Genomic DNA, 25,714 nt, shown 5'->3' on the forward strand with positions numbered 1-25,714 from the left:
CAAGTACATAACTATAGAGAACATACAAAAATGATATGGTAATACAAAATGTAAGTTTACACACTCCCAGGAATGTCATACATGATGGATCATTAGCTTATACATTAACTTTCACACATCTAGGGTGGGTGTGGAGCTTGAGACAGCAGGGCTTCAAACTGTAGAACCCAGTTCCTACATTTGAATATAAAAATGGATTTTATCAAACAAAACTATGCTACATTTTATCTCTGGGAAGCTTAGGATGACAAATCAGAGCAAGATTACTGAATGTAAGTTCATTATTTACCTGCAAAGGTGAATGTATCAAACCAGTTGCCGTGATAAGTTTTCTATTGTTGTGCACTCTCCTCAAACAATAGCATGGTATATTTTCACTGTAATAGCTACTGTAATTTGGACAGTGCAGTTAGATTAACAAGACTTTAAGCTTTCTGCCCATATAAGACATGTCTATGTCCTGGAAGGTTTTCTGTTACTTACAACAGTCGTGCTAATCACATTAGCGCACGTTAGCTCAACCGTCCCGTATACGGGACACCGATCCCGTAGAGGTTAACTGTTGTTCTGGGTAGGTTCTCTCGGGTCTACCTCTCCAGTGAGGCCTCACTAAGAGTTAGCCTCACAGTTCACAGCTCCAGTCTAAGTGGAGCTGACATTACATAGCCCTGCGTGTCATATTTTGGGAAATATATTTTGGAGTGTGTACAACCTTTTTATTGGAAATCTGTATTCTGTAAACTCACTCTTTCTGTCTGTGGCCTCACAACAACTTGGCAATGTTAGTAGGCTCTCTCTCTCTCGCTCTTTCTTTCTCTCTCTCTCTCTCTCTCTCGCTCTCTCTCTCTCTCTCTCTCTCTCTCTCTCTCTCTCTCTCTCTCTCTCTCTCTCTCTCTCTCTCTCTCTCTCTCTCTCTCTCTCTCTCTCTCTCTCTCTCTCTCTCTCTCTCTCTCTCTCTCTCTCTCAGTCTCTCTCTGCTGCCTCTAAGCTGATAGAAATCTGTCATTGTGGCAGTAGTTGTAGGGACCAGGGGATAGAGAGCGAGAACTCTGCAATTGGCAGAGACAGGAGACATGGAAGGACAACAAAATGGTTTCATTGAATTTATGGAGGAATGACATTCTAAGACACAGTGGCCAAGACAGAACAACACCGAGGGTTCAGGATGCAAATCAATAGTTCATTCTTCCTCCACTAGCTAGCACTGACATACTGCCAATATCCTTCCTCCCGTTGCTTCTCTCTCTCGCCCACTTTCTCTCTTCTGATCTCTCTCCGTACTGCTTCCTCTCTCCCCTGTCTGTCTGTCTGTCTGTCTGTCTGTCTGTCTGTCTGTCTTTCTCTCTCTTTCTCTCTCTCTCTCTCTCTCTCTCGCTCTCTCTAAATCTCTTAGATATTCAATTATCCAGAATATTCTTATTTGTTTATAGTTTACTCACACTATTAGATATTAAACTAGGATTGGTTATGGTTATCCTATAAAACACAATTTCCATGATTCAATTTATTATACAGCATTTTACTGAATGCAAAATTTCCACATTTAGTACTAGCAAACAAACCAAATTTCAAATTTTTACTGCACTATTAAATTACTCAAGGGTCTGAAACTGAAGTGAATGTGACGGCTTTGAGAGTGTGGTTGAGATATGGTGGTGACAACAGACATGTTGCTTCTGAGTCCTGGCACCCTTAGCTCCTGACTTGGAGGAGTCTAGACTGGGCTTTCTGGGTAAATTAATTAGTGTAGTGAGAGAGGCAGCCAGTGACCCTATGTACCTCTGAGCCTTGTAATGCACACATTGATTGGCAGAACACGTGAGAGGGATGTCGCTGTGAGAGAGAGTGAGGGAGCGATAAAAATAAAGGTAAAAAGTATAAGAAAGAGGGAGGGAAAGTTAGACTCCCTTGGTAACCTAAATGGATCCCCTGCCGCTAGCTAGGCTGCCAGGCTGCAGGAGAGGCTTACAGAGGGCCACGGGAGACTGCTTTTCACCACTCAGCTTCCCTGTCACAAATAGGATTACGTCAATGCACTTCAAAATTAAACAAACATTTCTTATTTATAGTAAAGTAGGCTTCTGTCTGTCTACATTTTAGTAATTTAGCAGATGCTCTTATCCAGAGCGACTTACAGTTAGTGAATACATATTTTGTTATACTGGCCCCCCGTGGGAATTGAACCCACAACCCTGGCGTTGCAAACGCCATGCTCTATCAACTGAGCTACATCCCTGCCGGCCATTCCCTCCCCTACCCTGGACAAATTGTGCACCGCCCATGAGTCTCCCAGTCGCGGCCGGCTGCGACAGAGCCTGGATTCGAACCAGGATCTCTAGTGGCACAGTTAGCACTGCGATGCAGTGCCTTAGACCACTGCGCCACTCAGGAGCCCAGGCTGGAGATGCCACCACGCTGTCCTCCAGCTGTCCTCCAGCTGTGCTTGTAATGTATGCAGCTTTCAATGACGCTTACACGCAAGGCTCTCCTGTCTACAATGGCTATATTTTAACATAGCTTTCAGGGTTGTACCTAATTGAAAATTTGTTCACCAATTTAAAAGCAAATTGAAGATCACTAGGGACTGTGAGTTGGATTCACTCAACCCATTATTTTACTCCATGTTGCAACTGAATAATTGAGAGGTTTGTATTGGTTGCAATTAATTTACTTCTTTGTAAATATGCAGAGAACCTCTGATCACACATTCATTTTAAATGTATGACTAATCTTGTACTGTGCTCCCTGTACCGGTCCAATAAAAATAAAAAACGCTACCTCTCATTGTTATTCTTACAAAGAAACTTCTCGATTGATTTGCTGTAGCTAACTTTTTGACCAGAATAGTGCAGTGGGTCTCCTGAGTGTTGAGTTGGAGGGAGAGGCAGGCAGGAGCCAAGAGGTGGCCACAGACAGAGTGGCTGGCAGGCTAGCAGACAGACAGGCAAGAATGTCAGGCAGGCAGGGTAGGACAGGCTGTGGGCTGGGAGCTGACAGCCTGTGAGTGTATGAAAGCCTCCCCTGGCAAACATTACCAGCCGGGGGAGAACAGATAAACAAGCAGTGAGTAAATCACAGAGCCGAGAGAGAGAAAGAGAGAGAAGAGCTCAGGAATAAGATGACAGAGTATGCAGAGGCTTCAGGGAGGATAATGAGTTTGGCCAGGAGCCAATGACTTGCCACACTTCACACAGGAATGCAGATAGACACACCATACAGGTGGTTAGAAAAAATACTCTCCTTCGTCCTTCCTCTTCATCCCAACGTGTATTTGGATTGTTTTGACTGTTTCTGACAAGCCAAGATCCAAAATATGACAGTGCCAGGCAGCTACGGTGGGCGTGACAGAACCATATGCCTGTATGACAGGATTCTGTGTGATGTGTGACTATTGACTTTTCTGGAGTATGTGCTTATGAGATTTGAGCTTAAGGGCATACAGGATTTGGGGCCATCTCCCAGTTATGGAAGGAATAATAGTAATAGTGAAATTGGTTAGCTCCTGGGATCAATAATCATTCCGTTATCAGTGCATCTGTGTGAAGTGGCTCATGTAATGACTTTTCTCTCTCTCTCCATCGTCTCTCCCTCCTTTCTCTCTCTCTTCCTCCCTCTATCTCTTCTTTCTGTATCTATAATTCTCTCTTTCTCTCTTTCATTCCCCCTCTCTCTCTCTCTCTCCCTCTCTCTCTCTCTCTCTCTCTCTCTCTCTCTCTCTCTCTCTCTCTCTCTCTCTCTCTCTCTCTCTCTCTCTCTCTCCCCATCTCTCCTATCTTAAATCTGTAGAGAGCCTGTATCGCCTGGGGCGTCTTCGCTGTGTCCCTCAAAGCAGCATTGACGGGTTAGAGGACATGGAGGTAGGAGAATCACAATATAAACTCTGATAAATAAATGACCAGCATAACTACTCTGGCTGCTCATGAGTTGTGTCTCTGTTATCTATAGTATATATGAATGCAGGTCCAGGACTCTTGCCTTATACCACTAACCCACTTCTCCCTCCTCTCCCCTCACATCCTCCTCATCCTTACCTCTTTTCTTCCTCCCTACCCCTCATTGGTTACTTCTTCCTCCCTACCCTTCTTTGGTCATTCCTTCCTCTCCTTCGCTCTACAGAAGACCCAGTGTAAGACCCACGTGTTGCTGCTGGTGATGCATGGTGGGAACATCCTGGATACGGCAGGGGGAGACCCTGGCACCAAGGCTGGAGATGCCACCACGCTGTCCTCCGTGCTGGAGAAGGTGGCTCGGGCCCACTTCCAGTCCGCCGCAGAACATGTGATGATCAAGCTAGTGGCCTGTCCGGCTGTGTGCGCCGAGGCCTTCTCCCTCGTCTCCAAGTGAGTCAATCACACGACACGTCAAGGGAGGAAAAAATCTTGAAATTCTTACATTTTTTTATTTTTCTGATTATGATTTTTGCTTTCTGTATGGCATTGAAGAGCAGTTTGTATTGTCCTTTCATCCCTTTCAGATTGCCTCAGCTCTACCTCATGTTGCTGAGCTGTATAGCTGAAGCAGAGTGGAGAGTCATATCACAAGCAATAGTAGCCTGTGATATGTGGGCTTTATTTGATAGCATTTCTATTGAGGTGAATTCACCACCCAGGAGCGATTTGACAGCGATTTAGTCTGACAGTCAGAATGACACTGCACTGTTTAAGCATGTTTGTCATTTTTAAAAAGGCATGGCACAATACCCAAGTGACCATTTCCAATTCACAGAACTCGGTCTCGGGAGTCAAATGAGTCAACAGCGACGTCGGGCCAGAGATACCAGGCTGCCAATTCTGTTGAAGGTTAAATTGGAAAATATATTGAGCAGGCAGCCTTTAAACAGATGTTGCGATGTTAATTAGCATGCCACTGACATTTCCCAGCTTTTCGAGGCATGTGGAATATTAAACACATAACCTGCTCACTGTTTTTAATTGATCTCCCCCCGAAGCCCCCTGAAGCCCCTAGCTCTATTCAGTGGACAGAGAAAGAAAGATGAAACAGAATGCCAGAGTGATTTGAAATGACTGGTTTGAAATGCATTAGTGTTCCGGTGCTATTTGGGGGCCATTGTGGAAAGGAAAATGATTTTTGATGACTCACTATGATCTCTTTACCTAATTAACGGCCGTGTTTATTATTGGGCTCCTGTGCCTTTATCGGGTTGTGGAATAGAGGGAACTGAATTGAAGATGAGACGTATGAGGAAGCTGTTACCTCAAGAATAAGCTGCTGCCCGCCTGTCAATGGTTCCCCATTCAATAAATCATCTACAGTTACAGTAGTTACTGTAGCTGGCTGCCTTGAAAGCAGATGATGATGGCTGCCTGCAAGTCTTCAACCACACATGAGCTTTAAAAGACTTTCTCTCTCTTTGGATCCTCTAGTTCTTCTTTAAATCATCTCCGTTAAGTAATGAAGACCTTGGGGAGGTGACAACCAGAGGACTCTGCAGACTATCTTCAGTTTTTCCCCCGTTTTGAGGAGGAGCCAGAAGCAGCATCTCTCTGTTCTGTTCTGTTCGGGTGATTGGCGACAGTATGTGCCAGGCTGCTGGCTGTGCAGAGTCTAATCTTTTCATGTCGCATTTAAAGCTGCCAGTCTTTCCGGGATATGCACACATTTTTCAGCTCCCTACATATATTGTCTTTGGTAGAATGTCACTTTGTTTTGCACAGCTCTTTTCCATTGATATGACAGTGAGAATGTTTGTGTCTATATTTCCACTAATGAGTATGTGTGGACTGGGAGCTGGGAGACTGGGTTCTGAGGCTGCGTCCCAAATGGCACCTTATTCCCCAGATAGTGCACAACTTTTGATCAGTAGGGAATAGGATGCCTTTTGGGACGCACCCTGAGTCTTCCATCCGTCTGTCTGTCTGGTGCGGTGATTGCCGTTGGTGACTGAAGGCGAGAACTTAAATAGATGTGAGGGCTGTATTGTTGCCTCAGCAGCTAGCTCGACATCTTCCTGCCTGCCTCCCTGCACGGCACAGCTACGGCCAGGGATGAAATATTGAAAGGAACAACATCCCATGGGTCTCCACTGGGTGTGTGTGAGTTATTGCCACATTTCTCAATTGCTGATCCATGTACACTCTTTGAAAGAAAAGTGCTATCTAGAACCTAAAAAAAAACATACACTCTTAGATAAAAGGGTTCCAAAAGGGTTCTTCAGCTGTCCCCATAAGAGAACGCTTTGAAGAACCCTTTTTGGTTCCAGGTAGAGCCCTTTTGGGTTTCATGTAGAAGCTTTCCACAGGGTTCTACATGGAACCCAAAAGGTTTCTTCTAACTGGAACCAAAAATGATTATCCTATGGGGACAGCCGAAGAACCCTTTTGGAACCCTTTTATCTAAGAGTGTATGCCTGGGGGGGTCACAGACAAATACATGTGTGTGACCGCCTAAACACACCCACACATATACAAGTGTGCACTGTGCATGCCCATGTACACACACAGACACAGACACATGCTCATACACACACACAGGCACATATTAATTGATGCCACTGCCATTAAATGGTGAGTGAACTAATGACAGTGCAAGACTGGTGGGTGTGTGTGGGCTAATTTATTTAGGCATGCCAGTGTAAACATCAGCCACAACAACATCAGAGGAATACGATGCAGAGGCGATGGTGGCAAAAGAGATTGCTGCTGCGCCGCTAATTCAATCTCCTGCTGGGATTTGCCAGCTCTGTGGGAAATCTCACTAGGGAGTGAATGGGCTCTACTCTCTTAGCGCGTCAAAGAGCGGCTCCAGTCCAAACACGCCTCTGTGGAGGTCAGGGTGTGATTCCCTGTGTGTAGAACAGAATAAGCTAGCGAGTTTGTGTTGTGTGTTTTTCTCCTGCTAACTGGTGCTGTTCTCTTGGGTTGCATACCCAATGGAACCCTATTCCCTACATAGTGCCCATAGCGTTAAATGTGGTGCACTATGAGGGAATAGGGTGCCATTTGGAACACCACCTTGGTGTCTGTGCGAGGCCCATGGTGATCCTGAGTGGCCTTGAGAGCGCATTATGTGCTTTTTCTTCTAATGAAGGGACCAGCCGCCGCTGGCGAGCTGCTAGGTGTCAGGAGGAGAGCTGTAATGAGAGGCTTGAGTGGGGGAACACACACACCTAACACACACACACCCACACAGATACACATGCACACAAACACAGAAGTGCTCTCATGCACGCACGCACGCACACACACACACACACACACAAACACACACACACACACACACACACACACACACACACACACACACATACACATACACACACACACACACACACACACACACACACACACACACACACACACACACACACACACACACACACACACACACAGAAAAGAGGATGTCAACCAGTCAGTCTGACTCCTCACCATCGCACATCCAATTAACAAGTTACAACAAATAAAGCGCCTCAATGTATTTATTTTCCTGCGACACAACACATTTCCTCTGTGACAGTTGAAGATATTCAAAACAGTGTCTACAGTTAAACTAATAAACAACTCAATCTCAAGTGATGTCTTAAAATGGCTTTCCTGATGGTGTTAGTCTTGTATTCCTTTAGCTGAGGACAGGGACAGACAGGGAGTTTGGTCTGCCTGGTGTTTGACCTGACAGTGACTTGAGGACAAGGAGATGGAGACCACTCATTATTCTGTCCATTCACAGCACACACAGTCAGGGAGCAGCAGTTCTCAGTCTACTCCGCACATCTCTGCCTAATTAAGCTCACCGTGAGGTGTGCCTCTGCATCTCCCCCTGCCTCTCCCTCTGCCCCTCCCTCTCTCTCTCCCTCTGTCTCTCCCTCTGTCTCTCCCTCTCCCTCTGTCTCTCCCTCTGTCTCTCCCTCTGCCCCTCCCTCTGTCTCTCCCTCTGTCTCTCCCTCTGTCTCTCCCTCTGTCTCTCCCTCTCCCTCTGTCTCTCCCTCTGTCTCTCCCTCTCCCTCTGTCTCTCCCTCTCCCTCTGTCTCTCCCTCTCCCTCTGTCTCTCCCTCTGTCTCTCCTTCTGTCTCTCCCTCTCCCTCTGTCTCTCCCTCTCCCTCTGTCTCTCCCTCTCCCTCTGTCTCTCCCTCTGTCTCTCCCTCTCCCTCTGTCTCTCCCTCTCCCTCTGTCTCTGTCTCTCCCTCTGTCTCTCCCTTTGTCTCTCCCTCTCCCTCTGTCTCTCCCTCTGTCTCTCCCTCTGCCCCTCCCTCTGTCTCTCCCTCTCCCTCTGTCTCTCCCTCTCCCTCTGTCTCTCCCTCTCCCTCTCCCTCTCCCTCTCCCTCTCCCTCTCCCTCTCCCTCTCCCTCTGTCTCTCCCTCTGTCTCTCCCTCTGTCTCTCCCTCTGCCCCTCCCTCTCTCTCCCTCTGTCTCTCCCTCTGTCTCTCCCTCTCCCTGTGTCTCTCCCTCTGTGTCTCCCTCTGTCTCTCCCTCTCCCTCTGTCTCTCCCTCTGTCTCTCCCTCTCCCTCTCTCTCCCTCTCCCTTTGTCTCCCTTTGTCTCTCCCTCTCCCTCTGTCTCTCCCTCTCCCTCTCCCTCTGTCTCTCCCTCTGTCTCTGTCTCTGTCTCTCCCTCTGTCTCTCTGTCTTCCTCTGTCTCTCCCTCTGTCTCTGTCTCTGTCTCTCCCTCTGTCTCTTCCTCTCCCTCTCCCTCTGTCTCTCCCGCTCCAAGGCTGAAATATGGGTGCAGTCATGGACAGGATGGGGTCTGTGTGGTATGAAGACTCCATCTGTAGAGGAGAATCAGACACTACAGAAATGGATGGGAGAAAGGATGATAGACATTCTGTCCCAAATGGCACCCTATTCCCAATGTAGTGCACTGCTTGGGCCCATAGAGCTCTGGTCAAAAGTAACGCAATATAAAGGGAATACGGTGCCATTTGGGATGGAACCCAAATCTGATTCTAACAGTTTTTTGTTTTTAAACAGCAGACATCAATGCATTGATAAGAGCTTTGTAAATGGCCTTGATACAATTCTCTAAGTTGTATTATTGAAGAGGTTCATTCATGTACTGTAGGAATAGGCTGACAGGCTCGCTGTAGGTTGAACACAACTGTAAGCCTGCTTTTGTTAGACATGTTACACAGAGGCAGAGAGCGAGTAGCCAAGGAGCCCTTGTCTTCTTACAAATAGGCTCTCTGAAGGTCTGTTCTGCTTTGATGGTATACCACAGTATATCCTCTGCTTCTACCCCGGCTAGCATGAACACTCTCCTAATGAGAACGTGTGTGTGCGTGCGTGCGCATGACTGTGTGTGTGTATGAGGTGATTTGAAGGAGTCAGGCGCAGGAGGATAAATCACAGAATACAGAGTTTATTCCGGAATACAGAGTTACGCAGAATTGCAATACAAAGTACACGTAGCTCAACCGAGCTACTCTCATCTCATATTCAACAATCACCCACAATGACAAGGGGGGCAGAGGGAATACTTATACATGTACTAATGAGGGGATATGAACTAGGTGTGTGTCATAGACAAGACAAAACAAATGGAATGATGAGAAGAGGAGTGGCAGTGGCTAGAAGGCCGGTGACGACGAACGCCGAAGCCTGCCCGAACAAGGAGAGGGGGCAGCTTCGGAGGAAGTCGTGGCAGTGTGTGACTGTGTGTGTGTGTGTGTGTGTGTGTGTGTGTGTGTGTGTGAATGTCTCATCTCACTCATAGTGACTTGAAACCCACTGTGCTCTAATTAGGCTCTGTGGTGTTGATGTGGCATACTGAGAAAGATAGTAGTAGTGTCAGCCTCCTGCGACAGGTATTGTGTTTACAATGTTTGATGTATTGATGTTGCTATGTCAACCTCATTGGCTTTTTTGCCTCTTTTGCCTCTTTTGCCTCTTTTGAGCATCTTTAGGGCTGAACATGTTCCCTTAATTGAGAATCTGGAGAGAATATGGAGAATCCAACCTGATTCCTATTGCAATTAAGATCTTAATTAAGAAGCCCCTGGTTGAGTAATCATTTTACACCTGGAAGAACATGTTGCTGTCTCTCTACTTCTAATTAATTGTATTGATTCTCTACAAAACAAACAGCACATTCTGCATTCTTCTAAGAAATTAGATTCCCAGCCCAACTTTAACTCAACCAACAACAACATAGCTGTATATTCAACATCCAATTACAGTAAAACTCAGTAACAAAGCATTACCTGGACACTATATCAGGTGAAGAATAAACATCCCACAGCAATACCAACAGCAGGTGTTTGCATAAGTAGATTACTAATCATCCATCTCTAGAAATAAATAAAGAACAGGCTGACGAGAGAAGCTGGGTGGGTGGCTTTGTGTTGTCTTGTTGTGTTGTGTCTAGGTGCTCTTTGACCTTGGTCCTGGCCATGTAACTGCCTGTCCAGGGGTGTTATGGTAATGTGTGTGTCCTGGCCAGCAGTGTTAAGGTAATATCTGTGTCCTGTGCCAGCAACAGGGGGCTCTACAGGGCTCTGTTAACACGACAGGACACAGCACAGCTATAGCAGTACATTACACAGGCCCTTTAGAGTGACTACCGATGGATAACCTATATACTGTTCATATCACCTGTATACTGTAGGTGTGTTATTATAGTGGTGTCACAGTTTCATGCTCCATGTTCCCCACCACAGACACAGGGGATCTGTTGAGAGAGAGAGAGAGAGAGAGAGAGAGAGAGAGAGAGAGAGAGAGAGAGAGAGAGAGAGAGAGAGAGAGAGAGAGAGAGAGAGAGAGAGAGAGAGAGAGAGAGAGAGAGAGAGAGAGAGAGAGAGAGAGAGAGAGAGAGAGAGAGAGAGAGAGAGAGAGAGAGAGAGAGAGAGAGAGAGAGAGAGAGAGAGAGAGAGAGAGAGAGAGAGAGAGAGAGAGAGAGAGAGAGAGAGAGAGAGAAAGCTCCTTTTGGTAGTGTGTCCTACAGAGATACTGCTGGGTAGGGCATCTCCTCTACAGATGGAGTCTTCATACCACACAGACCCCATCCTGTCCATGACTGCACCCATATTTCAGCCTTGGAGCGGCGTTGGCCAGTTCCTATAATCTGAGCTGCTGATGGATGGCGATATATACAGCTGTTCAAGGAGTGCTGGCAGGGGCAAGGCTATCCTTCACTGGTTCCCCACACTGTTGGATAATGGGTCTTGGACACTGTGGCGTGGGCACTGTCACTCTCTGTGATTCACACACACAGAAAAAAGACACACGCGTGCGTTTGCACGAACACATGCACACACATCAGATAAACAGAGTGTAGGGTGCTATCAGACAGGCGAGGTTGTGCCAGCAGGGGAGAGTCTGCCGGCCTGCACCTGTAGAGAGAGTGGGAGAGAGAGAGAGTGGGAGCGAGAGAGAGTGGGAGAGAGAGAGAAAAAGAAAGAGAGAGAGAGAATGAGAGAGCGAGAGAACGAGAGAACGAGAGAGAGATATGAATAACCACAGTCTCATTCATCATGTTTATACATTCCAGGGTAACAAATCATTTTGTTGGCTCTTTTTCCCAAAATAACCTTGGATTATCAGAAGCAGACAATTACAATACTTTTTCCAAATTCCATTTCCCATGACATTTTTGTGCTGTGGAAACGCTTGATGAATGAATGCCTGTTGATAAAGGGATTTCCATTCACCATATAGGTACATTCCATTCTCCATGTAAGACACGAAACTATGGCAACACAAGTCATTCTTTTGGGATAAATAACGTTTTGAATTGAATTGATTGTTGTTCAAGGCACACAAATGACTCACTTCCTCTTGTGTGTCCCCCTCCTTCCTGTCCCCTCCAGTCTGAACCCGTACAGCTATGACGAGAGCTGTGTGTCCAGCAGCGTTGACCACCTGCCCCTGGCAGCCCTCCCGCTCCTCGCCATCGCAGCGCCACACTATCAGGACGCCGTGGCAACTCTCATCACCCGCGCCAACCAGGTCTATCACAGCTTCCTCGCGTCCCAGGACGGACAGGGCTTCACTGGCCAGGTAGGTCCATCCTCTAAAGTGTCCCCCCCAGACAGGGCCTCACTGGCCAGGTGGGTCCGTCCTCTAAAGTGTGCCCAATATAGGGCTTCACTGGCCAGGTGGGTCTGTCCCCCTGAAGTGTCCCCCAATATAGGGCTTCACTGGCCAGGTGGGTCCATCCTCTAAAGTGTCCCCCTGGCTCCCACAAGATCACACTGACTCACTAGAGATGAGTCATACTGTAAGGAACAAGGGAGGAGAAGAAGAGCGAGAGAAAGGAAGATCTCATTCTCTCTAATCTCTCATGCCAAATCCAATAATGTGCTGCAGTCCATTTAATGGAAGCCAATGATTTCCAGAGGAAGTGATGATTGGGATAGAGAGGGCTGGGTAATCCTCTGTGTTCACTGTGGGGACTAGTGTCGCCAGAGGCCTGCAGCTTTAACATGCCGTCTGCAGACCCCATTCACTTTCACACACCTGTGGACAATCCCCTCCCAAACACACCAAGACAGTCGTGAAGATGGCACGACAAAGCCTATTCCCCCTCAGGAGACTGAAAAGATTTGGCATGGGTCCTCAGATCCTCAAAAAGTTCTACAGCTGCACCATCGAGAGCATCCTGACTAGTTGCATCACCGCCTGGTATGGCAACTACTCGGCCTCCGACCGCAAGGCACTACAGAGGATAGTGCGTACGGCCCAGTACATCACTGCCATCCAGGACCTCTATACCAGGCAATGTCAGAGGAAGGACCTCAAAATTGACTCCAGCCACCCTAGTCATAGACTGTTCTCTCTGCTACCGCACGGCAAGCAGTACCGGAGCGCCAAGTTTAGGTCCAAAAGGCTTCTCAACAGCTTCTACCCCCAAACCATAAGACTCCTGAACAGCTAATCATGGCTACCCAGACTATTTGCACTGCCCCCCCATCCCCACCACATCTTTTTACGCTGCTGCTACTCTGTTAATTATTTATGCACTGTCACTTTAACTCTACCCACATGTACATATTACCTCAACTACCTCAACTACCTCAACTAGCCGATGCCCCCGCACATTGACTCTGCACCGGTACCCCCCTGTATATAGCCTCCCTACTGTTATTTTATTTGACTTCTGCTCTTTTTTTCTCAACACTTTTTTGTTGTTTTATTTTACTTTTTAATTAAAAAATAAATGCATTGTTGGTTAAGGGCTGTAAGTAAGCATGTCACGGTAATGTCTACACCTGTTGTATTCGGCGCATGTGGCAAATACAATTTGATTTGATTTGATTTGATGAGGACCTGTGGTCTAATTAAGCGCTGTAATTTTCAAGAGCGCATTTTTGGCAGAACCATACAATGTATAAACTCTATTAAATTGAACGTCCTCTCCTTGCACAACTTTGACAAGATTTGTGGTCATAATGCAATTCTAAGTCAGGAAGCCAAGTACAATGGTGGCACGTCAAACCAATTAAGGAGAAATGTGTTGTTCCCTCAGGCTGAGTAAGTCCTAATGAAGTGTGTTATTGACATTCAGATTCCACTGTGGATCTGAACAGGCACGGGGCCCAAATCTGCCGGCTGGGCAGGCTTGGCTGCCTACATTGATTGAGTGGAGCGAGGTCTTCTAAAACGGTGTGTGTGTATTGTATGTGCATCTGTGTGTGCGTGCATGTGTGTGTCTGTTCCTGTCCAGGTGTGTGTGATGGGCGACTGTGTGGGAGGTGTGCTGTGCTTCGACGCCCTGTGTTTCAGCAGCAGCAGTAGTAGCAGCCAGAGGCAGCACAGCAGCCACAGCAGCAGCAGGAACAACAGCACTGAGAGCCTCAAGGTAGGAGCATGACACATTACAACTCAATCAACAAGCTCTCTAACATGTTCTGTAAAACTGCACTTTTGGATGCCCCTAAGAGAATTTTGAATTGAGGCATTACAATTTCAGTTTGTGCTTTCTGTGCTATTCAACTATCTCCCCATGGCGTGTATCTAGAATTGTGTTAAGGTCTTCTCTGTTCAGAAAGCTTTCCTCTCAGACAATCTCTCCTATTCCATGCTATCCCGGCCAAGACCTTGAAATTACTTGGTGTTCTCTTTCTCCGTCCTGAGCTGGCCTATCTTTTCCTGTTTGTTTACACCCAGTTAGCACTGCATGATCCCCTGGGCTGCTCTCTCTGTCCAAGCCCCTCCTCTCTCCCCTCTCCCCTCTCTGCTCTCTCTCTCTCTCTCTCTCTCTCTCTCTCTCTCTCTCTCTCTCTCTCTCTGTCTGTTCTCCTATTTCCTCTCTCTAACCTCAAATCTACTTTTCCCACTTCTACTCTCCTGTAACCTCAAACATAAAACAGGATAAATGTCTCTCTGTAGTTAGCAGACGTGGGTTGAAATACTTTTGATGGTATTTCAATTACTTTCAGAGACATTTAAAAGTAAGTAGTTGAATATTAGAATGTATTTGGAAATACACATGGAAAGTATTGGTATGTATTTGAAAAATACTCAGATACACAGACAAGTGTATTTTCAAATACCAATATTTAAATACTCCATGCATTTAAACCTGGGTCTGTTTGGTCCTAGGGGTATTTGAAATAATGTATTTAGAAACAAGTAATTGAACATACTGTAGTTTGAAATTATAGGCTATTTATAGGAAATTATTTGCAGATACTTTCAAATACTTCAAATAGAAGTAGTTGATTCGGCCACATTATTTGAAAAATACTCATACACAGAAAATAAATATTTCAAATAGAAATACTCAAATACACATGTATTTAAACCCAGGTCTGGAGCTAGCCAGCTCCCACATTCTCATGTGTGCTGAGAGAGAGGGATTAGCAATGAGCTGCTCATTTGTGTACAGTTATGGTATTTGAGTGTGAGTGAACCGTGAAGGCTTGTGTCCCGCGCTGTCTTCCTCCCACACAGGATAACCCTGAGGACAGCCCCTGTCACAGCCCCAGCCTGGGCCTCAGCTCCAGTAAGAGGCTGAGTAAGAGCAACATTGATATCTCGGCCCTGCCCAGCGATGGACACAGCCAGGGCAGACAGCCCTTCAGCAGGAAACAGAGCGACTCGTATGATGGAGACACATCTACTGGACAACACAGCTTCTTCAGCAGGTACTGTAGACAGAGAACAGCACCCTGATGGAAGCTAACTCTAACCACAACCCTAACCCAAGCTTCATGTCCACACCCCTGTTGAACCCTAAACCTAGCCTTAACCACAACCCTAACCCTATACTGTAGCTTCATGTCCACACCCTGTTCAACCCTAGGCATAACCCTAACCCTAGCTTCCATACCCCGGCTCAACCCTAACTCTAATTTCAATTTCTGTTGTCCTCCAAAAGGGGGGGACAATACCTCCAAGAGCGCAATTCATGCACCGTGGTTGGATTATGAGGCGGTAGTAACAGTATACTTTCCCTTTGCTCACCTCAGACACAGTGGGGATTATTTTGCCTTTTACCTCTCTTGGCAAGCACTCTGTTGACATTCCGATTGAATGAAGATAAAGGTTAAAAACTGTAGATACTCAGACTTAGGGAAAATCCTGTAAGAGTATACTCCTACCATCACATTCTTGGCATATACCACTGTCATTAGATTCATATCTGAATACATGTTTTCTTATTACATTTACGTCATTTAGCAGACGCTCTTATCCAGAGCGACTTACAAATTGGTGCATTCACCCTATAGCCAGTGGGATAACCACTTTACAATTTATTTATTATTATTTATTTTTTTTTTTTTGGGGGGGGGGGGGTAGAAGGATTACTTTATCCTATCCCAGGTATTCCTTAAAGAGGTGGGGTTTCAAATGTCTCCGGAAGGTGGTGAGTGACTCCGCTGTCCTGGCGTCGTGAGGGAGCTTGTTCCACCATTGGGGTGCCAGAGCAGCGAACAGTTTTGACTGGGCTGAGCGGGAACTATGCTTCCGCAGAGGAAGGGGAGCCAGCAGGCCAGAGGTGGATGAACGCAATGCCCTCGTTTGGGTGTAGGGACTGATCAGAGCCTGAAGGTACGGAGGTGCCGTTCCCCTCACTGCTCCATAGGCAAGCACCATGGTCTTGTAACGGATGCGAGCTTCAACTGGAAGCCAGTGGAGTGTGCGGAGGAGGGGGGTGACGTGAGAGAACTTGGGAAGGTTGAACACCAGACGGGCTGCGGCATTCTGGATGAGTTGTAGGGGTTTAATGGCACAGGCAGGGAGCCCAGCCAACAGCGAGTTGCAGTAATCCAGACGGGAGATGACAAGTGCCTGGATTAGGACCTGTGCCGCTTCCTGTGTAAGGCAGGGTTGTACTCTCCGAATGTTGTAGAGCATGAACCTGCAGGATCGGGTCACCGCCTTGATGTTAGCGGAGAACGACAGGGTGTTGTCCAGGGTCACGCCAAGGCTCTTCGCACTCTGGGAGGAGGACACAACGGAGTTGTCAACCGTGATGGCGAGATCATGGAACGGGCAGTCCTTCCCCGGGAGGAAGAGCAGCTCCGTCTTGCCAGGGTTCAGCTTGAGGTGGTGATCCGTCATCCATACTGATATGTCTGCCAGACATGCAGAGATGCGATTCGCCACCTGGTTATCAGAAGGGGGAAAGGAGAAGATTAGTTGTGTATCGTCAGCGTAGCAATGATAGGAGAGGCCATGTGAGGATATGACAGAGCCAAGTGACTTGGTGTATAGGGAGAAAAGGAGAGGGCCTAGAACTGAGCCCTGGGGGACACCAGTGGTGAGAGCACGTGGTGCGGAGACAGCTTCTCGCCACGCCACTTGGTAGGAGCGACCAGTCAGGTAGGATGCAATCCAGGAGTGAGCCGCGCCGGAGATGCCCAGCTCGGAGAGGGTGGAGAGGAGGATCTGATGGTTCACAGTATCAAAGGCAGCAGACAGGTCTAGAAGGACAAGAGCAGTTCTATACCCAATGTTTATTGCAGACATTTCTAGTGACATTTTTTATGATGTGTGTATGAGTGCACGTCTATCCATCTAGCTATGTTCTCTGTGGTGTGATGAGATAACCCAGATGTACTGTAGCTATCTAGCCCTTAGCCAGGTTGTCATGGGATGTTCTCTTTCTATGTGTGTCACTCTGTCATCAATATTTGCTGCAAAATGGCCTGTTCTGCCTGCCTGCCTGTCTACCTGCCTGCTTGTCTGCTTGTCTGCCTGCCTGCCTGTCTACCTGCCTGTCTACCTGCCTGCTTGTCTGTCTGCCTGCCTGCCTGTCTACCTGCCTGCTTGTCTGCTTGTCTGCCTGCCTGCCTGCCTGCCTGTCTACCTGCCTGCTTGCCTGTCTGCCTGCCTGCCTGTCTACCTGCCTGCTTGTCTGCCTGCCTGCCTTTCTGTCTGTCTATCTATATGCCTGCCTGCCTGTCTACCTTGCCGGCCTCCCTGCCTGCCTGTCGGCCTGCTGTGGGCTATAAATAGCCTATTTGTGGCAGTGCCAGTGTGCATACTGTAGGAGACTGACTACTGCAGGTGAATGTAGCTATAGCTGGGTGGATGGGGAGGTCCCAGCTCGCTACCATGCTACCAATTAACCAGCACCAAGCAACCTGTGTTCCCATTCCAAATCACATGCTCCAGTGAGGCTCACGTAGTTACAGTCATAGAAATAGCATTTTATTTATATGGCTACAGTAGCCAGATCCCTGGCAACCTAGGCTACATCCTAAATGGCACCCTATTCCCTATTCAGTGTAGCCTGTAATCGCCTGGATTTGAGATTCTTCAAATAGCCACCCTTTGCCATGATGACAGCTTTGCACACTCTTGGCAATGTCTCAACCAGCTTCACCTGGAATGCTTTTCCAACAGTCTTGAAGAGTTCCCACATATGCTGAGCATTGTTGGCTGCTTTTCCTTCACTCTGCAGTACGACTCATCCCAAACCATCTCAATTTGAGGTCGGGGGATTGTGGAGGCCAGGTCATCTGATGCAGCACTCCATCACTCTCCTGCTTGGTAAAATAGCCCTTATACAGCCTGGAGGTGTGTTGGGTCATTGTCCTATTGAAAAACAAATGATAGTTCCACTAAGAACGAGGTAGTAGACTTGTTGTTTGGTATACCCATCCATTTTCCTGTTTTTCTACAAGGATTGCAACATTTGTAGATTTGGTTTATAAAAAATAAAACACAAATTCTGTCTACTTCCCTCTTCTCTTTAATCTCCCTCTTTCAATCCCTCCCTCTGCACCTCCCTCCCTCCTTCCCCTTCTCCCAGTCTGATGCAGGAGGGGGTGGACCTGCGTCCCGGCAGCAGCAGTAGTCTGATTTTGAACCCAGGGAGGTTTGACTTTGAGGTCTCTGAATGTTTCCTGCTGGGCTGTCCACTGGGCCTGGTGCTGGCCATGAGACGCACCGTACTGCCTGCTGTCCAGGGTAGGTGTTGTTAGAGAAACACACAGACTTCTCACACACCTCTGTGTCTAGGCAGACCCTGATGCAACGCCTTCCCCAAAATGTTTAGCTACCTCGCTGATGGACCAGATCGATCATCATACTTCTTTTGCTTGAATACACCACTATTTCTACTACATACATCAGATGCAGCTTTTTAGAGCCTTTTTAGACTAGAAATGCCTAGAAAGTGCCTTCGGAAAGTATTCAGACCCCTTTACTTTTTCCACATTTTGATAGGTTACAGCCTTATTCTAAAATGTAATTTTCCCCCTCATCAATCTACACACAATACCCCATAATGACAAAACTGCTAATTTATTAAAAATAAAAAACAGAAATATCATATTTACATAAGTATTCGGACCCTTTACTCAGTACTTTGTTGAAGCATCTTTAGCAGCGATTACAGCCTCAAGTCTTCTTGAGTATGAAGCTACAAGCTTGGCACGCCTGTATTTGGGGAGTTTCTCCCATTCTTCTCTGCAGATCCTCTCAAGCTCTGTCAGCGTTGCTGCACAGCTATTTTCAGGTCTCTCCAGAGACGTTCGATCGGGTTCAAGTCAAGGCTCTGGCTGGGCAACTCAAGGACATTCAGAGACTTGTCCCGAAGCCACTCCTGCGTTGTCTTGGCTGTGTGCTTAGGGTCATTGTCCTGTTGGAAGGTGAACCTTTGCCCCAGTCTGAGGTCCTCAGCACTCTGGAGCAGGTTTTCATCAAGGATCTCTGTACTTTGCTCCGTTCATCTTTCCCTCGATCCTGACTAGTCTCCCAGTCCCTGCTGCTGAAAAACATCCCCACAGCATGATGCTGCCACCACCATGCTTCACCGTAGGGATGGTGGCAGGTTTAATCTTGGTTTCATCAGACCAGAGAATCTTGTTTCTCATGGTCTGAGAGTCTTTAGGTGCCTTTTGGCAAACTCCAAGCGGGCTGTCATGTGCCTTTTACTGAGGAGTGGCTTCCGTCTGGCCACTCTACCATAAAGGCCTGATTGGTGGAGTGCTGCAGAGGTGGTTGTCCTTCTGGAAAGTTCTCCCATCTCCACAGAGGAACTCTAGAGCTCTGTCAGAGTGACCATCGGGTTCTTGGTCACCTCCCTGACCAAGGCCCTTCTCCCCCGATTGCTCAGTTTGGCCGGGTGGTCAGCTCTAGGAAGAGTCTTGGTGGTTCCAAACTTCTTGTGTTCTTGGGGACCTTCAATGCCTTTCCAAATCACGTCCAATCAATTGACTTTACCACAGGTGGACTCCAATCAAGTTGTAGAAACATCTCGAGGATGATCAATGGAAACAGGATGCACCTGAGCTCAATTTCGAGCCTCATAACAAAGGGTCTGAATACTTATTTTTCACAGTTTTTTTATAGTTTTTGCTTGGTCATTATGCGGTATTGTGTGTAGATTGCTGAGGATGTTTATTTATTTAATCCATTTTAGAATAAGGCTATAACGTAACAAAATGTGGAAATAGTCAAGAGGTCTGAATAGTTTCCGAAGGCACTGTATGTAGAGGGCTGCCTTTCCCACACATCACATTACACATTTGCACACACAAGCCTTACAATGTATAAGTTCACAGACTAAGCACTCCCTAATCCCTGTGTCCCTCAGTGAGCCAAATCCGTCCTGCCTGCACCCAGATCTTCAACCTGTTCTACCCGTCGGACCCCTCTGCCTCCAGACTAGAGCCCCTGCTGGAGCCCCTCTTCCACAAGCTGCCCCCCTTGCCCATGCCGCGCTACCAGCGCTACCCCTTGGGGGACGGACGCTGCACACTCATAGGTGAGTCAGTGGGAAAGTGTTAATAGAAAATCAATTAAACTATGGAGGAGATAGCAGCGTATTCTCTGTTATAATTGTATCGCCGGAATGTATTCATCAGGTTTTGGGTTTTGCATTTCAAAGGCAGTGTGAAATATTTGGAGAAATCTAGGTACAGTAGGTTGGTTCTACAGCTGCACCATTAAGAGCATCTTGACTTAGACTGTTCTTTCTGCTACCGCACAGCAAGTGGTACCGGAGCACCAAGTCTGGGACCAAAAGGCTCCTGAACAGCTTCTACCCCCAAGCCATAAGACTGCTGAACAGTTAATCAAATGGCTACCTGTACTATTTGCATTTGAGTTTTTCTCTTTCCACACTCACTGGACTCTACCCACACACTCACACATACTACACTGACACTCCAACACAGACATACACACACACAACACACACCCACACACACACACTACATACGCTCACACACACAAAACACACACACACACACATATGCATATTGACGCCACACACACTCACACATAGACACACTTTCACACTCCTTCACACTCTTCCCATACGCTGCTGCTACTCTGTTTATTTTCTATCGTGATTGCCTAGTCACTTTTACCCCTACCTACATGTACATTTTACGTAAATTACCTCAACTACCTCGTACCCCTGCACATTGACTCGGTACCTGTACTCCTTGTATATAGCCTCATTTTTGTTATTTTATTGTGTTACTATTTCCTTTTTTTATTTATCAAAATGTTCTTTCTTTTTAACTGCATTGTTGGGAAAGGGCTCGTAAGTAAGCATTTCACAGTAAAGTCTACACCTGTTGTATTCGGCGCATGTGACAAATACATTTGATTTGGTTTGTAGTGAGAACGCACACGAATACGTGCACATACACACTCTCACACACACACAGTGGTGGAACTGAGGCTCTCACTGTCTGTTTGCCTTACAGAAACATAGGCAAGTCTTGCCCGAAGCCTTGCGTTTCAAAGTCATTATAATTAATCCTCTGGTGTGGTACGTTACCCTTAGACTGCACACATACAGTTGAAGTTGGAAGTTTACATACACTTAGGTTGGAGTCATTAAAACTAGTTTTCAACCACTCCACAAATGTCTTGTTAACAAACTATAGTTTTGGCAAGTTGGTTAGGACATCTACTTTGTGCATGACACAAGTAATTTTTCCAACAATTGTTTACAGACAGATTATTTCACATATAATTCACTGTATCACAATTCCAGTGGGTCAGAAGTTTACATACACTAAGTTGACTGTGCCTTCAAACAGCTTGGAAAATTCCAGAAAATGATGTCATGGCTTTAGAAGCTTCTGATAGGCTAATTGACATCATTTGAGTCAATTGGAGGTGTACCTGTGGATGTATTTCAAGGCCTACCTTCAAACTCAGTGCCTCTTTGCTTGACATCATGGGAAAATCAAAATAAATCAGCCAAGACCACAGAAAATAAATTGTAGACCTCCACAAGTCTGGTTCATCCTTGGGAGCAATTTCCATACGCCTGAAGGTACCACGTTCATCTGTACAAACAATAGTACGCAAGTAGAAACACCATGGGACCACGCAACCGTCATACCGCTCAGGAAGGAGACGCCTTCTGTCTCCTAGAGATGAACGCACTTTGGTGCAAAAAGTGCAAATAAATCCCAGAACAACAGCAAAGGACCTTGTGAAGATGCTGAAGGAAACAGGTACAAAAGTATCTATATCCACAGTAAAACAAGTCCTATATCGACATAACCTGAAAGGCTGTAACTGCACATGGGGACAAAGATCGTACTTTTTGGAGAAATGTCCTCTGGTCTGATGAAACAAAAATAGAACTGTTTGGCCATAATGACCATCGTTATGTTTGGAGGAAAAGGGGGGTGCTTTCAAGCCGAAGAACACCATCCCAACCGTGAAGCACGGGGGTGGCAGCATCATGCTGTGGGGGTGCTTTGCTGCAGGAGGGACTGGTGCACTTCACAAAATAGATGGCATCATGAGGAAAGAAAATTATGTGGATATATTAAAGCAACATCTCAAGACATCAGTCAGGAAGTTAAAGCTTGGTCGCAAATGGGTCTTCCAAATGGACAATGACCCCAAGCATACTTCCAAAGTTGTGGCAAAATTGCTTAAGGACAACAAAGTCAAGGTATTGGAGTGGCCATCACAAAGCCCTGACCTCAATCCTATAGAACATTTGTGGGCAGAACTGAAAAAGCGTGTGCGAGTAAGGAGGCCTACAAACCTGACTCAGTTACACCAGCTCTGTCAGGAGGAATGGGCCAAAATTCATCCAACTTATTGTGGGAAGCTTGTGGAAGGCTACCCGAAACATTTGACCCAAGTTAAACAATTTAAAGGCAACGCTACCAAATACTAATTGAGTGTATGTAAACTTCTGACCCACTGGGAATGTGATGAAAGAAATAAAAGCTGAAATAAATAATTCTCTCTACTATTATTCTGACATTTCACATTCTTAAAATAAAGTGGTGATCCTAACTGACCTAAAACATGGAATTTTTACTAGGATTAAATGTCAGGAATTGTGAAAAACTGAGTTTAAATGTATTTGGCTAAGGTGGATGTAAACTTCCGACTTCAACTGTACCTCTCTGAGGATAAGACTCAGACCTGTGTATGTGTGTGTGTGTGTGTGTGTGTGGTATTACTGGGCTAGATGTGTCAGGGTAGGTAGGTACTAGGTAGCACAATAATCCCACTGGGGACAGGAGGGCTGGCATCAACACTCTAATGGAGCCCTGATTTATTTAAAGAATGTTTCTAGCCTCCTTTTGGGACATTGAGATGTAAACACTTTGCCTCTGCCCCTGCCTCTCTCAAGGTAAATCATTGGGAGGAAGTAGTACGAAGGCTGTACAGTACACTGCAACCTACAGCCGTTCTGGTTCTGTCAATAGGGTGAACCTGTACATCAAGCTGCTTCACTCTACAGAAACAGGAGAAATGCTCCTGCCCTATGGACCATTCTGGCTCGGAAACTGCTTCCTGTAGTTCATAAGGGACCTAAAATGCTAAAAGAAACCTACTTCATGCGGTTACATGAAGTAACCGCAAATAATTATAATAATTTCACAACAACATCAACAACAGCAAATTAGCTGTTAGCAACTCCCCATATTAGGAAACTGCTTACTCACAATATTTATCATCCTATTCAGAAGTTCCCTGTCAGTTAGAAAACGTTATGTTTAATTAGAGGGGAGGAATCTCATGGTGCATCAGTAGTTTGAGAGACTGGTGTTGAGCAAGGGGGCGGAGGGTAAAGGGAGACACTTTCACACTCTCACAGTCTGCCTCCCAAATGGCACCCTATTCCTTATATAGAGCACTACTAGGTAGTAGGATGCCATTTGGGACACATTTGGGACACAGCCACGGTCTCTCACAGCTCTACTGAGTTTTAATTACACCACTAAATCCATTGATCAGGCTCAGAGGCTGTCAAATGATGAGTTAAATGAAAACACACCCATGCAGACGCACGCACACACGTACACACAAACACACACACACTGAAACACCCCACTCATTTCCTTTGGTGCTATAATATTGTAATTAGTTAAAGTGATGGTGACATGTAGTAGCGATCAAATCCTACTCCTATGGGGAAGGATCTACCATCAATACTCATCCACGTTGTGGAGGCTTTATTGTGATGAAGGGCAGTAATAGAGAGAAAAATAGCTTTCTGTTTGGTTGTGTTTCTGTTGACTGAACTGCTGGATGTGAATGATGATAATCTGAAACTGTAATAGACAAACATCTAATGCTTTGGAACTGTCAACTTCTGAGTTTGTATGGAGTTATGTCTTTCATATCGCACAGGGAGAGTTCAGTCCTTGCATTGCACTGCAGCAAAATTCTACACACACACACACACACACACACACACACACACACACACACACACACACACACACACACACATACACACACAGAGAGAGAACAGTATGCCTTTGAAGCTGTAGTGAAGAGACGTTTCAAGGCCACAGTATAATCATGAAAATCTCCTCCTTCTGTCCGCTGTCCATCACAACCTTGGTGCTTTTATTCTCCTTAATCCCTACTTATAGCTCAGCCCCTCTATTTCCATACTGATAGGGGTGTTGTGGTCCCTATCTATCTCCTGGTTCTCCTGGTGCCTCCCCTGCCCTCTCCTCTCACCCCTCTCCTACCTCACTGGCCTCTGCTCTCACCCCTCTCCAACCTCCTTGCCCTCTCCTCTCACCTCTCTCCTACCTCACTGCCCTCTGCTCTCACCCCTCTCCAACCTCCCTGCCCTCTCCTCTCTCCTACCTCACTGCCCTCTGCTCTCACCCCTCTCCAACCTCCCTGCCCTCTCCTCTCTCCTACCTCACTGCCCTCTGCTCTCACCCCTCTCCAACCTCACTGCCCTCTGCTCTCACCCATCACCTACCTCCCTGTCATTACCTCCCCCTCAGATACTGTCATCTCGCTCCCAATTTCTATTTCTCTATCTCTCTCGCTCTCTCTCTACCTCTTGCCTCTCTCTCTCACTCTCTCTTTCTGTAATTCTCTCTCTCTCTATCTCTCTCTGCATCTTGTCTCTCTTTCCTACCCTCTTTATTCCTCTCTTTCTTTCAAACATTTTATTTTATATTTTGCATTATATGACAGCCACCAACATTCAGAAGATTTAGTCTCTCTCTCTCTCTCTCTCTCTCTCTCTCTCTCTCTCTCTCTCTCTCTCTCTCTCTCTCTCTCTCTCTCTCTCTCTCTCTCTCTCTCTCTCTCTCTCTCTCTCTCTCTCTCTCTCTCTCTCTCTCTCTCTCCCTCTCATTTCTCTCTCTCTCTCTCTCTCAGTCACTCTCTCAACCTCTGTTTCTCCTCCAGCACACATCGTTAAAATCCTGGTGGTGTTTCTTTCTCTCAACAGAGAGTGCATCACAGTCAGCATCCCCTGTCTGTGTGCAGTGTGCTGTGAAAGACAACGTCTCCACTAACACTAAAGTGACAGAGGATGAGGGCTCCACTGAGAGTAGAAGGAACGGGGCTCATTAAAGATAGCAGATGATTGTGTGTGTGTGTGTGTGTGTGTGTGTGTGTGTGTGTGTGTGTGTGTGTGTGCGCTGAAGCCTCCCTACTGTTTCCTATGTGCACTTGAATGGCAAATGGTAAGTGCGCTTCAATTGCGAAATAAATCTATTTTTAGTAGCTCTTTTTAATCATGGCCATCAAAACCGTTTTTAACACGCAATTGCATTTAGAATTGTTAAGCAATGATTGGGCTATAAAAGCACATGTTTCACCCCAGCAGCAACATGAGCTGTTTGAGGAGATGTAGCAGCAGCTCTCACGCTAGCTGACAGATCTCCGCTGAAACTGTAGGCTCTGTATCTGTATGCTGTGCTCGTGTGATAAACATAACGACTAACAAAAATACACACGCGCCAATTTAATTCAACTAAATTATGCAAATGAACCTATAGATAAGGATGACCGGTCAAATGTATTTCCATCGACTGGTATTTCCAACAATGAATAGGATGAAAAGCATTATGTTACAATGGGATTTATTTTAATCTACCGGACAATTGGCCAGCGG

At 46.3% G+C, this 25,714-nt stretch overlaps 1 protein-coding gene across 1 annotated transcript in view; it reads left to right on the forward strand.

The window, feature by feature from the left end:
- LOC311102158 (membrane-associated phosphatidylinositol transfer protein 3-like) overlaps positions 1-25,714 on the forward strand; it is a 164,463-nt gene that overhangs the window by 98,426 nt on the left and 40,323 nt on the right. The window contains exons 4-10 of the mRNA XM_084143397.1: positions 3,787-3,857; positions 4,117-4,340; positions 11,757-11,946; positions 13,613-13,747; positions 14,842-15,035; positions 18,152-18,309; positions 19,940-20,110. Of these exons, the coding sequence (XP_083999523.1) occupies positions 3,787-3,857; positions 4,117-4,340; positions 11,757-11,946; positions 13,613-13,747; positions 14,842-15,035; positions 18,152-18,309; positions 19,940-20,110 (1,143 nt within the window). The remainder of the gene's footprint in view (positions 1-3,786; positions 3,858-4,116; positions 4,341-11,756; positions 11,947-13,612; positions 13,748-14,841; positions 15,036-18,151; positions 18,310-19,939; positions 20,111-25,714) is intronic.

Source organism: Coregonus lavaretus, assembly GCF_964263955.1.
Source record: "Coregonus lavaretus genome assembly, chromosome: 26".
NCBI classification, from domain to species: Eukaryota; Metazoa; Chordata; class Actinopteri; order Salmoniformes; family Salmonidae; genus Coregonus; species Coregonus lavaretus.